Genomic DNA, 12,662 nt, shown 5'->3' with positions numbered 1-12,662 from the left:
ACCTTTCCCCTCTCCTCTGGCTTCATGAGAAGGCTTTTCTTCCAAATATTTCTGGTCTCTCTCCACCCATTAATCACTTTACTTGGGAAAGGAAGGATGACGCATCTGATCAGTAAATTGGCAAGAATGGGGCATGCGTACCTCAGCTCCACCCTAGGGCTTCCACAGAGAACCCCAAGCTCTCTGGTTTTCTCCATGCTGCCCTGGCCCCTGCTGCCTGGGGGAGGCAGAGTCTACCTCTGGAGTTCAGTTAGCAAACCTGCTTGACTTGCACACTAACACACAGCCTCCCGCTAGGCCTTTATCACTAATAAAGGTGATTTTTAGGGTCCTTATACAATTTGAGTTATTTCCCAATGTTCAGAACATAAGCAAGAAAAAGAGGGTATTTAGTGCGCTCTCTCAAAGGTTTCAATCCAAACATGTTTTCAAAATCCTTTTATATCCATTTTTGAAGGAGGAAATAGGTGAAATTTCCGTAATCACTGTTACTTTTTCTGTCACTTAATCTGACCTTTTTTGCTGTATTTGGCTCTATAATTTATTAATTCATTATCTGCTCTATTTTCATATTCTGACTGTGAAATGTTGAAGCCCCACAGCACTTAGAACTGGAAAAAAAGTGTTAAGGTCATCTAATCCAGAATATTCATTACAGAGAGGTTGAGACCAAGTGGCACAACCAAGTCTTAGTACCCCAATTTCTTGTCTCCAGTGTTCTTTTACATATACTGTGACACTTCTCAAGTACAATTCTATTTTTACTTCTTTAGCCATTTCTGCCAGCTTTTCTATGATAATCATTCAGCCATTAATAAATTCCACCAACATGTGTCTACCATGTTCCTTCTGCGTGACAAATTGTAAATGCGGCAAGTTTCTCTTTGGCTTCTGCTCTGAAATCAACTTTATCTTAAGCAGGATGGTCCTGTTTTTCTTGCCTGCTTGGTCGTGGAAGGCTGGTTTGTCCTTTAGTAAGCTTACGTCAGTCTTACAGGCAACAGATTGTTGAATTTTGCTTTTTAAACGAGTAACCACCATCCTACTTTTTTACTTTGATAAAATTAATGAGTCTACTTGCAAAGACATCAGAAACAATGCATTTGTGTGTAGTCAATCATCCTATAAGTTTATTGTTACTGCTACTGTCTTTTTAATTTAACAGATGTAAAATTCTGTACTTCATTTTAAATCAAAAGATAACCTATCTAAGCTGTCTATTTTCTTCTTTTTTCAAAGAACTTTTTTTAAAAATAAATTTATTTTATTTTTGGCTGCATTGGGTCTTTGCTGTGTGTGGGCTTTCTTTAGTTGTAGTGAGCGGGGGCTACTCTTCGTCGTGGTGTGTGGGCTTCTCATTGCTGTGGCTTCTCTTGTTGCGGAGCACCTGCTCCAGGTGTGTGGGCTTCAGTAGTTGTGGCACGCAGGCTCAGCGGCTGTGGCTCATGGGCTCCAGAGTGCAGGCTCAGCAGCTGTGGCCCATGGGGCTCAGTTGCTCCGCAGCATGTGGGATCTTCCCAGACCAGGGCTTGAACCTGTGTCCCCTGCCTTAGCAGGTGGATTCTTTTTTTTTTTTTTTTTGTGGTACGTGGGCCTCTCACTGTTGTGGCCTCTCCCGTTGCGGAGCACAGGCTCCGGACGCGCAGGCTCAGCGGCCATGGCTCACGGGCCCAGCCGCTCTGCAGCATGTGGGATCTTCCCGGACCGGGGCATGAACCCATGTCCCCTGCATCGGCACGTGGACCTCCAACCACTGCGCCACCAGGGAAGCCCAGCAGGTGGATTCTTAACCACTGTGCCTCCAGGGAAGCCCTCAAAGAACTTTTAAATCTTATTTTCCTAATTCATTTTTGTTTTCTATTATACTTTATTACATATTTATTACATATTATATCTTTCCTTTTTAATTTAAAGATTCACAAAGTGATATGTAAATGCACACTAAAGTATATAGAATAAAAAGGAGAAATTCCCTTGTATTCCCCCCAAATACCACATCCGTCCTCAGAGGTAAGCACTAGTAACAGTTTGATATGCACCCTTCCATACCTTTTCCAATATCTGCAATTTGCTTTTTTTTCTTTTGATTTTCCTAACCTGAAAACATCACCATATTTTAATAATTATTCTCATTACTTTTGTCTTATGAATTAAAAAGTTTATAAACTCTGTTGTGACCTAAAATTTACATCACAAGGTTTGTCTTCCTTTGCTTTCCCTCCTTCCCACTTCGTTCTACCCTGGGAGAATCTGAAATATTTTATGAAATTACATGTGGATACCTTGCAATCTGTATGACGGTCTAAAGCTATGCTGTCAATGCAGTAGTCACTAGCCACATGTGCCTATTTAAATTTCAGTTAAAAGTAAATAAAACTCAAGATTTTCAGTCTCACCTGCCCCATGGGCTCAACAGCGGCTAGTATATCAGACAGCACAGATTTGGAATATTATCGTTGCAGAAAGTTCTTCTGCACAGTGCTAGTCTAAAGAATTGGTTAATTTTATTGGACTTCCCTGGCGGCACAGTGGTTAACAAACCGTCTGCCAAGGTCGGGGACACGGGTTTGAGCCCTGGTCCAGGAAGATCCCACATGCTGCAGAGCAACTAGGCCCGTGCGCCACAACTACTGAAGTCCGCACGCCTAGAGCCCATGCTCCACAAGAGAAGCCACTGCAATGAGAAGCCCGTGCATCGCAACAAAGAGTAGCCCCTGCTCGCCACAACTAGAGAAAGCCTGCATGCAGCAGTGAAGACCCAACGCAGCCAAAAATAAATAAATAAAAAATAAATTTATTAAAAAAAAAGAATTGGTTAATTTTATTTACTTATATATCAGTTAAAAACCCTTTGATAAGGTTCTTTCAAAGTTCTATTATTTTGGTAGGTGTTTTCAAAATGTCTCCATCTGTAGGAAATGGCATGGTCTGTTATTCAGGAATCTAATGCTGTCTCCTAGCTTCATATGAATCTTTTTATTTTTCAAAGTCTAACGTCCCAAGTTGTTTTACTATTACATTTTAAGATCTCTTCTCTGCTAGAAATCACTTATCTTTCTTTTAAGTTTAAAAATTTAACAAATAGGTGCCCAGGAAGGGAAGGGATTTTTTTTCTTGAAAAACAGTGCCTATGTACAACTCCATATACTCTCAATAACCGCACTGAGAGGGGCTTTCCGTTCTGAATAGTTTTCTAGAATTTTTCCTGATTGTCTTTGAGCTATACTTTCCAATCTTTTCTACTTCTGGTAGCCGTACTTTTTGACAGGTTGTATACCCTCATTCTGTTTTCTAGATACCTGGGTTCTACTATACTATTCATCTGTTAAGTTTCACTACTTTCCTGTATATTTTGTTTTTCTGTTTTATTGATAATCATTCATGCATTAGCTAGTCCACCAACACATAATATCTCTGATATGCCTGGCACTATGTATTTTGTAATGTTCTTTTTGACATTCAAATAGTACACTCTAAACAGTCCCAATGGTTTCTGCTCTGTAATCTGTTTTAGCTGAGACTATAACTAGGAACTCCCGCCTTTCTTGAATCTTCAGTATCACTTATTTCTCTGCACTGTGGCCTGCTTCCTGCCCTGAACCGCCACCATTGACATTTTTAGTTCTCTTAAAAAAAAAATTTTAGCACACTCTTTTCTATAGCCAATACCTATCTTCTCTGAATACCGTATCAATTTGCTTGAGTTGTTAAGCAGTGAGGCCTGTGTGGGTGGACTCCTGTTTCCCACAGTCTCCCTCTTCCCTTCTAATGTTGTGACACTTATTAATTATACCCAAGTTCTATTTCCCTCTGGTTTTCACACTGTTTCTGAAGCTGGTTTGTCTGGGTTTGCTGTCATTCCTGTTTGTGTCAGATAGCTCTACTATGACTTGCTCTGCTAGCTTTTCAGAAGTCTCTTTTAGACGGCTGGTTTCTCAAAACAAGTCCTCAGAATAAAGTTAGTCTAAAATGTGCATATAGCTTGTGTTTCAGAAGTTCCTTTTTAAAATTACTGAGAAATTAGCATGTTTCCAAAAGGAAGAAAAATATTACAGATGATGGTTATGTCCCCAGATGAGTTCAGAAAGGCAAAGTTAATATATAATGTGCCTAAAGTATTAGTAATATCACAGAACCCAACCACCTAGTATCTCTGTGGGAAAAAATCATCCAGTAGTTGAGGCAAAAAGACAAAAACTGGCAGGGAGACAAGATGGGAGCCCTCTTCCTACAAATTCTTAAGATTTTGCTATATTTTAGAGAAATATCCAAAATCAGTTTCCTATTATTTCATTAAAGGATCTGAGGAGAGTTGTGACGTGAGGCATGAGAATTAGACCAGAATACAGAGATGGGGCTTAGAAAACAACAAAAGCTATCTTCTCTCCTTCACTGCTTCTCCAGAACCAGTTCTGCCATTTCAGACCCAGTCCTAAATCAACTCTAGGAAAAGATAACAAATGACACTATTTTTCTTTATTTTATTTTATTTTTCGGTAGATAAGAGGGTTCCAAGCATTAGAAGGAGATGGAAGAGAATAAGAAGGAAAGGAGGTGCCTGTGGTCCATTAGATATTCCAAGATGGACGGTGGCAGGTAAATGATATTGAATATATGTACTGATGTACATGTGTTGAAGATGGTCTGTATTAGTCTCAACAATTAATGTCTCTGCAGAGCAGTCCTTAACCTACTGGAATCCTCACTGTCAATCACAGAGGCACATCCAATTACGAGTATTTGAAAATGTCTTTGCTGCAATTACATTCTTATGTTAACTAAATATATTTAGAAATCCAAATTCTCTTAGAAATAATTTTAAAGCGCCATAATGTAGGATCTTTAATTTCTAAACTTTAACTCAGTTCTTAACAAAGCTGGAAAGATAGTCTGTCCTTATCCATGAACATCATGGACCCGAAAAAAAGAATAAAGTAAAAAGAAAATTTATCCGGCTCATTATAGATCAACAGCATTTTTTTTTTTTTTTGCGGCACGCGGGCCTCTCACTGTTCTGGCCTCTCCCATTGCGGAGCACAGGTTCCGGACGCGCAGGCTCAGCGGCCATGGCTCATGGGCCTAGCCGCTCCGCGGCACGTGGGATCTTCCCGGACCGGGGCACGAACCCGCGTCCCCTGCATCGGCAGGCGGACTCTCAACCACTGCGCCACCAGGGAAGCCCCTGAACGGCATTTTTTAAAAATTGAGATATAATTCACATATCACAAAATTCACTTATTTAAAGTGTACATTCAGTGATTTTTAGTTATGTTCCCAAGGTTGTGCAACCATACCACCATCTAATTCAAGAATATTTTCATCACCTTAAAAGGAAATCCTGTACCCATTAGCAGTCCCTCCCCATTCTCTCCTCCCCACAGCCCCTGGCAACCATTAATCTACTTTCTGTCTCTATGATTTGCCTATTCTGGACATTTTGTATAAATGGAATCAAACAACACATGGCTTTTTGTTTCTGGCTTCTTTCACAAAGCATGTTTTCAAGATTCATCCATGTTATAACAAGTACCAGTAATTCACTCATTTTATGGTATGGAGATATATTTTATTTATCTATGAATGGCATTTTAAAAATATACTTTTGCTACCTATGTTAATTAGCTCTCAGATTCAACTCAAGACACATTGTAGTTATTCACACACTGATCCCTTGGCCCACAAAGTTATCAGTATTTTACTTTCTAACAATTTATAAATCATCTCATGCCTTACCATCTTCACTGTATTGCGTCTCATTACTTTGGTAAATACTTCTTGGACTTAATGCCTAGCACCACTTTTCTATAAATTGTCCCTTCCCTCCAACTTCTATATGGTTAATGTGACCCTACTCTTGTCTACAGGTCCAGGAATAAGCACCTGATTCAAGCTGGACATATATAGGCCCTTTGCTAGGAATATGGAAATGGAAATAATATTGTTTTTAATTAGCTGCTCTCGATTGCAGAAACTACAATCTCAGGAGTTTTCTGTTACCATTGTCTGCCACACAGACTAAGAAACCAAAAACAAAACCCAGTCTGCAAGAAGAGAAGAATCAGAGAAGAAGAGAGAGAGACAATAGTAGAGATAAGAGACAGAGCAAGACCTCCTGGGTTCCCTGTGGTGCTCCAGTCCCAGATTCCAGGCCATTCCTAAAGCCCAGCTGCATCCCCACCCTTGGATTCCATGGGACATACTATACACTTATAATAAATTCCCCTTACAGTTTAAGTCAGTTTCTATAATCTCCAGCCAAGAGTCCTAACATAGTCATCTACCCAGTAGGATTTTAATGTCTTTACTAGCAAGGGCTCAACCTCCATGGCACCCATTACAGTGACTCAAACACATACTTATTTAACTATCACCTGTGGAATATTTTGAAAAACTATCTATAAAAATTACTCAAGACATTCTTGGATACGTGTGTGGAAAAAAATTAGGATTTCTGTCTACTTTATTAAAAAGCTATATTATTGGGACTTCCCTGGTGGTCCAGTGGCTAAGCTTCCATGCTCCCAACGTAGGGGCCCAGGATCAATCCCTGGTCAGGGAACTAGATCCCGCATGCCGCAACTAAAGGTCCCACATGCCGCAACTAAAGGTCCCGCATACCGTAACTAAAGGTCCTGAATGCTGCAACAACAACAGAAAGATTCTGCATGCCACAATGAAGATCCCGCACACAGCAATGGAGATCCTGTCTGCTGCCGCAACTAAGACCTGGTGCAGCCAAAGAAATAATTTTTTTTTTTTTTTTTTTGCAGTACGCAGGCCTCTCACTGTTGTGGCCTCTCCCGTTGCGGAGCATAGGCTCTGGACGCACAGGCTCAGCGGCCATGGCTCACGGGCCCAGCCGCTCTGCGGCATGTGGGATCTTCCCGGACCGGGGCATGAACCTGCGTCCCCTGCATCGGCAGGCGGACTCTCAACCACTGCGCCACCAGGGAAGCCCCAGAAATAAATATTTTTTTAAAAAGCTATATTATTGTATCACAAACTCAATATATCTTTGCACCCATTTTGCAAAAAATCATTTAATTTCCTCAGAAAGTCTTTCTGTATTACACTACTACATGCCCATTTACACTTGCTTAGTAAATGTTTTATATTTTTAAAAAGCAAAGTGTTATATTTTCCTAAGAAGATTTGAAGTTTCTTGAGAACAAGTAATCTCTATTTCCTCTTAAAGCAAATTCCCACAGAACCTACTAAAGGATAATCACACAGATTACTATTCAGAATATTCATGCAGAGATATAAGTGAGTAGCTGACCTCCCTGGACTCATTTTTTCCTCCTATAAACACGGTTTATTGTCAAGCACGAATAATTTCCATAAGGACAACTTATCTGTAATTAAACAACACTAAGCACATTATACTATGTAGGTTAGGTAGGCAATAAAACATTCCTTAATGGACGGCTCAGGAGATGCAGCTCTAGCAAGCCTGCTCTCTTGTCTCAGGTTGAGGGGTCTACTGCCATCACTGCCATCTACAAAGCTAATTCTCTGCACATCCCAGGGAGTCTTCATTCATTTTGCAGAGTTCTTTTCCCAAAATCAAATCCAGGATTTGTCACCTAATTGGGTCTTAGTGGGGATAACAGAGATAAAACCAGAACTCCAAAATATTTTCTTAAATCCCTATTAAAAATTTTATAGGGATTAATGCGCTAATCCCTCCAAGTCTAAGATCTGGTTCCTGAGTAGATTTTGCATCACACTATTTAATGTCACAACCTTCCCTAAGATATCCTTAAATTTTAAAAATTATACCTCTAATATTACCAAGTCTTACAGAGGTAGAATCCCCTTTAAATTAGTAAATTATTGAAGTATTCCAGTTGGATACAACTTACTATATCAAGCGCTCAGGCAGTTTCTGATGGTCTTGACTCCAAACTTGGTTCTCTGTAGCTTGAGAACTGTGCTGGCCAAAGCTCTGACAGACAAGTGATACTTATTTACTACTGCCCCTTTCCCCCCAAAATTTAAGCCTCTAAGTTTACAATATGGCCCACACAAGGATTTGCTAGTCTCCTCAAACTCAAACTGTTAGGGCAGAAAGGAACTTTACAAATCTACTTCAAACTAATTATTTTACAAATGAGAAAACAAGGTGGACAAGAGATAAATGACTCGCCCAAATTCACAAAGTAAGTTGGTAAAACCAGCATGCTTAGAATAAGGGCACTCAGCCTCCAGCTGTACGTTCATTTCATCATACCATCTAACTTAAACATATAAGTATGGACAGTATTGAAATCTCTCTGCTTTCTGGGAGAAAAAAACCCAAAACCTACAACTTTCTGCTTTCAGAAATGAGGGTGAGGGCTTCCCTGGTGGCGCAGTGGTTAAGAATCCGCCTGCCAATGCAGGGGACACGGGTTCGAGCCCTGGTCCTGGAAGATCCCACATGCCGTGGAGCAACTAAGCTCGTGTGCCACAACTACAGAGCCCGCGCTCTAGAGTCTGTGAGCCACAACTACTGAGCCCGCATGCTGCAAATACTGAAGCCCACATGCTGCAACTACTGAAGCCCATGCATCCTAGAGCCCGTGCTCCTCAACAAGAGAAGCCACTGCGATGATAAGGCCACACATCACAACGAAGAGTAGCCCCCAGCCTGCCCGCAGCAACGAAGACCCAACGCAGCCAAATATAAGTAAATAAACTAATTAAAAAAAAAAAAAGAGGGTGAGAGGTTGAGGTAACATCTCATTTCATGGAGATAAACGGTCTTTTCTTAAACAGCCTTCCAAATGTCATGATGGGCTTGGCCTAAAGGCTAGGTAAAATGAAACTGAATATCAGATCTTCTCTGCAACCCGAAAATTTTTCACCATAATGAACTATGGCAGCTATGGTGTGTGCCCAAAGCTACCTCATTCCCCCTTTTCCATTAACGAAGTCTACAGTCCCTTGGCCAGAAGTATGGGCATGTGTCCTAGATCTGACTAATCAAGTATTTCACATCACTGGCAAGAGTGATTGGTCTAGGTAAGACCAACCAGAAACCTTCCCTAACGCTGAAAAAATAAGCTCTCTCCCACCAGGTGGAGAAGGCAATCTGCAGTAGGAGAGCCTAAGACTAATATTCAAAGAGAAATAGAGAGAAGCAGTGATGAGAGATGGAAAGAGAGTGCTGCAACATCAAATCCTTGGTTCTCATTCCCAAGCTGGTTCCTTTGATTTTGTAAGTTAACCCTATTATCTTTATCAACTACAGAAGCCAATAAATTTCCTTTTGCTTAAAATAATTTGAATTGCAAGTCAAAAATCCTATCATATACTTACCCCAGAAGACAGGACTGGATATATATATTACCCTTAATACAGGGAAATTAGTAAACTATTGTTTAAAAAGGTTTTTGGAGGCTTTTAAACAGGCTCTACTATTTCTTATATTTATCATTCCTGACATCCTACACTCACCAACTTCACTGTTCCCATTATATGCCCGGTCCCTGTAAGTATCTGAGTTTGCTAACACTTCCCTAGGAAGTCCCTAGAATTTTTAAAAATCCTAATATAAGCTTGTTTCATTTGATTGCCAATAAAAGTTAAATGTAAAATATATTCCAGGTAATACAAGTTAAATGAGATCTTATTTATGTAGAATGTCAAAAAGATAAACCAGGTATCAACATTATACACAGCGTTCTACGAGGCAAGTTTTCAACATTTAAAGCAAATCCAGCAGAAACATGGCTACTTCAATATAATTTAGTAGCTTGTTTTTAATTTTAAAACAACAGAAATCAACAACAACAAATCTCAGGACCCACCTCCAATAAGGCTCCAGTTTGGAAGAATTTCAAAGGCTTTTCAATGGAATAATAAAGGCTATGATAGCTACCCTTAGCCAGGTATGCTCTGACCAGACCAACAGCTATAACGAGCCACCTAAGAAAAAGAGCAATCAGAAGAAAAAAAAAAAGTAAGTAGGATTATAATAGAAAGATGTGGCAATCATAGATATTACTAAAGGTGAACTCAAGATCTGTGTCCTAGGTTTATCGATTATCACTCTCAAACGCTAAGCTGTATGTAATGCACAGAAATGTTGCACCTCCAGCAGCACCCTACGAAGAGTGCTTTTTGCAAAAGCACAGTGGCACCTCACCCATCTGGAGCTCAGCTTTTTGGCAACCTTGCCCGTTGAGAACAAGACCAAAAGGAGGGAAATAAGCTAAATTGGTCCTTGAGCAGCTAAATTAGATGCCAGGAAGTCCAAGACAAGAGAAAAAAACTATTAAAGGAAAATTTTAAATGCCCTGTGCAGTTAAAGGGTCTGTAATAACAACAGGGTGGAGAGATGTTTTAAACTATTTTTAGAAGTATCTCATTGAACATACCCCTACCTTAAAATCTATTCTTTTAAAAGACTGCAAATGACATATGAATAAATGGTTTGTTTTTTAAAAAGAATAAAAGGTTTTTAAGCTGAGATTCCCAAAATCAATTTAGTAAAGAAAGCCAGATCAATACAAAACACAAAACAGGGAAGCACTTAGGCATATGGCTCTGAACTCTACATTTCTGTTCTACTGTCCTCCAAAATAAATTTCTCAGGCCTTGTAGTTTTTTATTTGTTAAGTTCCATAATTAAATGAGGTATATCATTATTAAGGTGTGTCTCCTTGAAGGTGCTAACAGATTTATTTATGTGTAAAATCTTACCTAAGCAGTGGGGTATGTGGTCTATGTTATTTCTAGAAACTATCATACAAATACATCGAACAAGAGTTTGTAAAAAAAAAAAAAAAGAAATGAATTCCTTAATGGTGTAACTGGTTCAGCATTTTCAGTAGCCTAGAAAAAAAGCTTACTTTACTCTCATATCCCCAACTTTTCTTCTGGTTTAAGATACCACTCCTTACCCTCCACCCCATTCTCTATGTTCATGGTTCAGGAATAAAGGCTTCTTTTCGTCTTCCCCAATGTATCTTAAAATCCCTCTTCAGTACAATGCTCTCATCAAAGCCCTTGCTAAGATGACAAGAATTTTTATATATAAATACACACATATGCACTGATGAATATTCTTTTAAAATCATTCTGTGACCATTTATGTGATAAAGAAAACGTGCATCTGTAATATGGCTTCTAAACCCAGAACTACTACTAACAAGTTCTGTGACCTCAAGTCAAGCAAGTCACAACTTCTCTGAGCCTAGGTTTCAATACTGGCTATTTCTAATACTAGCCATAAAGCCTATGATCCTCTCAAGATGTGTTTGCGTGTGTGTGTGTGAAAAAAGCAAGGTGCTGAAATGCTAATCATTAGCATTCATATTTTTAAAATACCTATGTACACATATTTGCTTGTATCAGTATCTGAAACATAAACAAAATTATCTGCCTTCCAGGGAGGAAATCTGGGTGGAAGGGAAGGTAGAGGGAAGATTTTCACTGTATGCCCGTGCATACATTTTCAATTTTGCACCTGGCCAATGTATTATCTATTTTAAAAATAAATAAAACTGGATGTTCATTATACAGTTCTTTCAACTTTTCTATATGTTTGAAAATTTTCATAATAAAATGTTAAGAATTTTTTTTTACAAATTTATAAAATTTAAAAATATGTAACAGTCTGATCCTGTGATCCTTGTCATCAAAAATAATGGGGTCAGAGAATTAGAGGAATCTTGGAGATCACCTAGCTCAACTCTTTAGTTTTTACAGATGAAAAAACGGATGTCTTGAGAAATAAAATGATTTATCCAAGGTCACACAGTTAGTGTCATAACTACAACTAAAAACTCGCTGCGACAAGGGATGGACTGAAATAAAGGAGAAACAAGAGGGGGTAAAATCTGTTTCCAGGGTCTATTACGCTTCTCCCCAGTAACTCTGCCTTCCATCTCTAGTGTCTTCCCCACCTCAATCCATCCTACAAAGTCTAAACTCACCTAAAGCACAGGACTGCTCATGTCACTGGGCAAAAACTTTGAACGCTGTTCCACTACCTTTCCCATTAAAGTTCATCCTGGATTTTGAAAACAGCCGCCGAAATAAATGGTCAACTCTGCAGACACAGCTCCCTCCACTCCCTTTGGGGAGAACAGCTCGCCATTCGTGACTTGCCGCCTGGGCTCTCAGCGCTGCAGGATCGCCCGGCACAACGCCCCTCAGACATGGACGTGTGGCTAGCCCATACGTCCTCCCAAGGCCCTCCGGACCAGCGCCTGGGCAGCCTCCCCCGAGCCCCCTTGGAGCACTGGAACTCCAGCTCGGTACCTGGGAACTTGCTCGACCCCCAGCAAGCACCCAGGCGGATTCAGCCTCGACTGCCCCCGGAGCCCAGGTGCCGGGGACCGGACTCCCGCCACCGGGGCTGCGCTGCGCGCGGCGGGCCAGCCGGGCCGCTCCTCCTGCCGCAGAGCCCCCTCCCCGGCCAGACTCTCTCCCCGCCTTCCCGAGCCCCAGCCTCACCCCGCGGTCATCACCACATTGTAGATGACCAGGTACGCCGTGGCCAGAGGCCCCGGGCCCTTTTTCTTTCGCGAGCCGCTGGCTTCGCCGGCCCCGGCCCGGGCCCCGCCGCCCCCATTCCCTTTCGTCGCTGCAGTCGCCGCGGCTGCCGCCATATCAAACGCCGGGAGCACACTCTCCTCGCGCGAACACCTCCGCCCAGACTGGCCACTGCG

General features: G+C 40.9%; 1 protein-coding gene across 1 annotated transcript in view; it reads right to left on the bottom strand.

Moving 5' to 3' along the window:
- HACD2 (3-hydroxyacyl-CoA dehydratase 2) overlaps nt 1–12,655 on the bottom strand; it is a 91,858-nt gene extending 79,203 nt beyond the window's left edge. The window contains exons 1-2 of the mRNA XM_067738685.1: nt 12,448–12,655; nt 9,795–9,912 (exon numbers count right to left, since the gene is read on the bottom strand). Of these exons, the coding sequence (XP_067594786.1) occupies nt 9,795–9,912; nt 12,448–12,602 (273 nt within the window). The 5' untranslated portion in view covers nt 12,603–12,655. The remainder of the gene's footprint in view (nt 1–9,794; nt 9,913–12,447) is intronic.
- Nucleotides 12,656–12,662: the final 7 nt, after the last annotated feature.

Source organism: Pseudorca crassidens, chromosome 5 (genome assembly GCF_039906515.1).
Source record: "Pseudorca crassidens isolate mPseCra1 chromosome 5, mPseCra1.hap1, whole genome shotgun sequence".
NCBI classification, from domain to species: domain Eukaryota; kingdom Metazoa; phylum Chordata; class Mammalia; order Artiodactyla; family Delphinidae; genus Pseudorca; species Pseudorca crassidens.
This window is presented reverse-complemented; position numbering and strand designations above follow the sequence as displayed.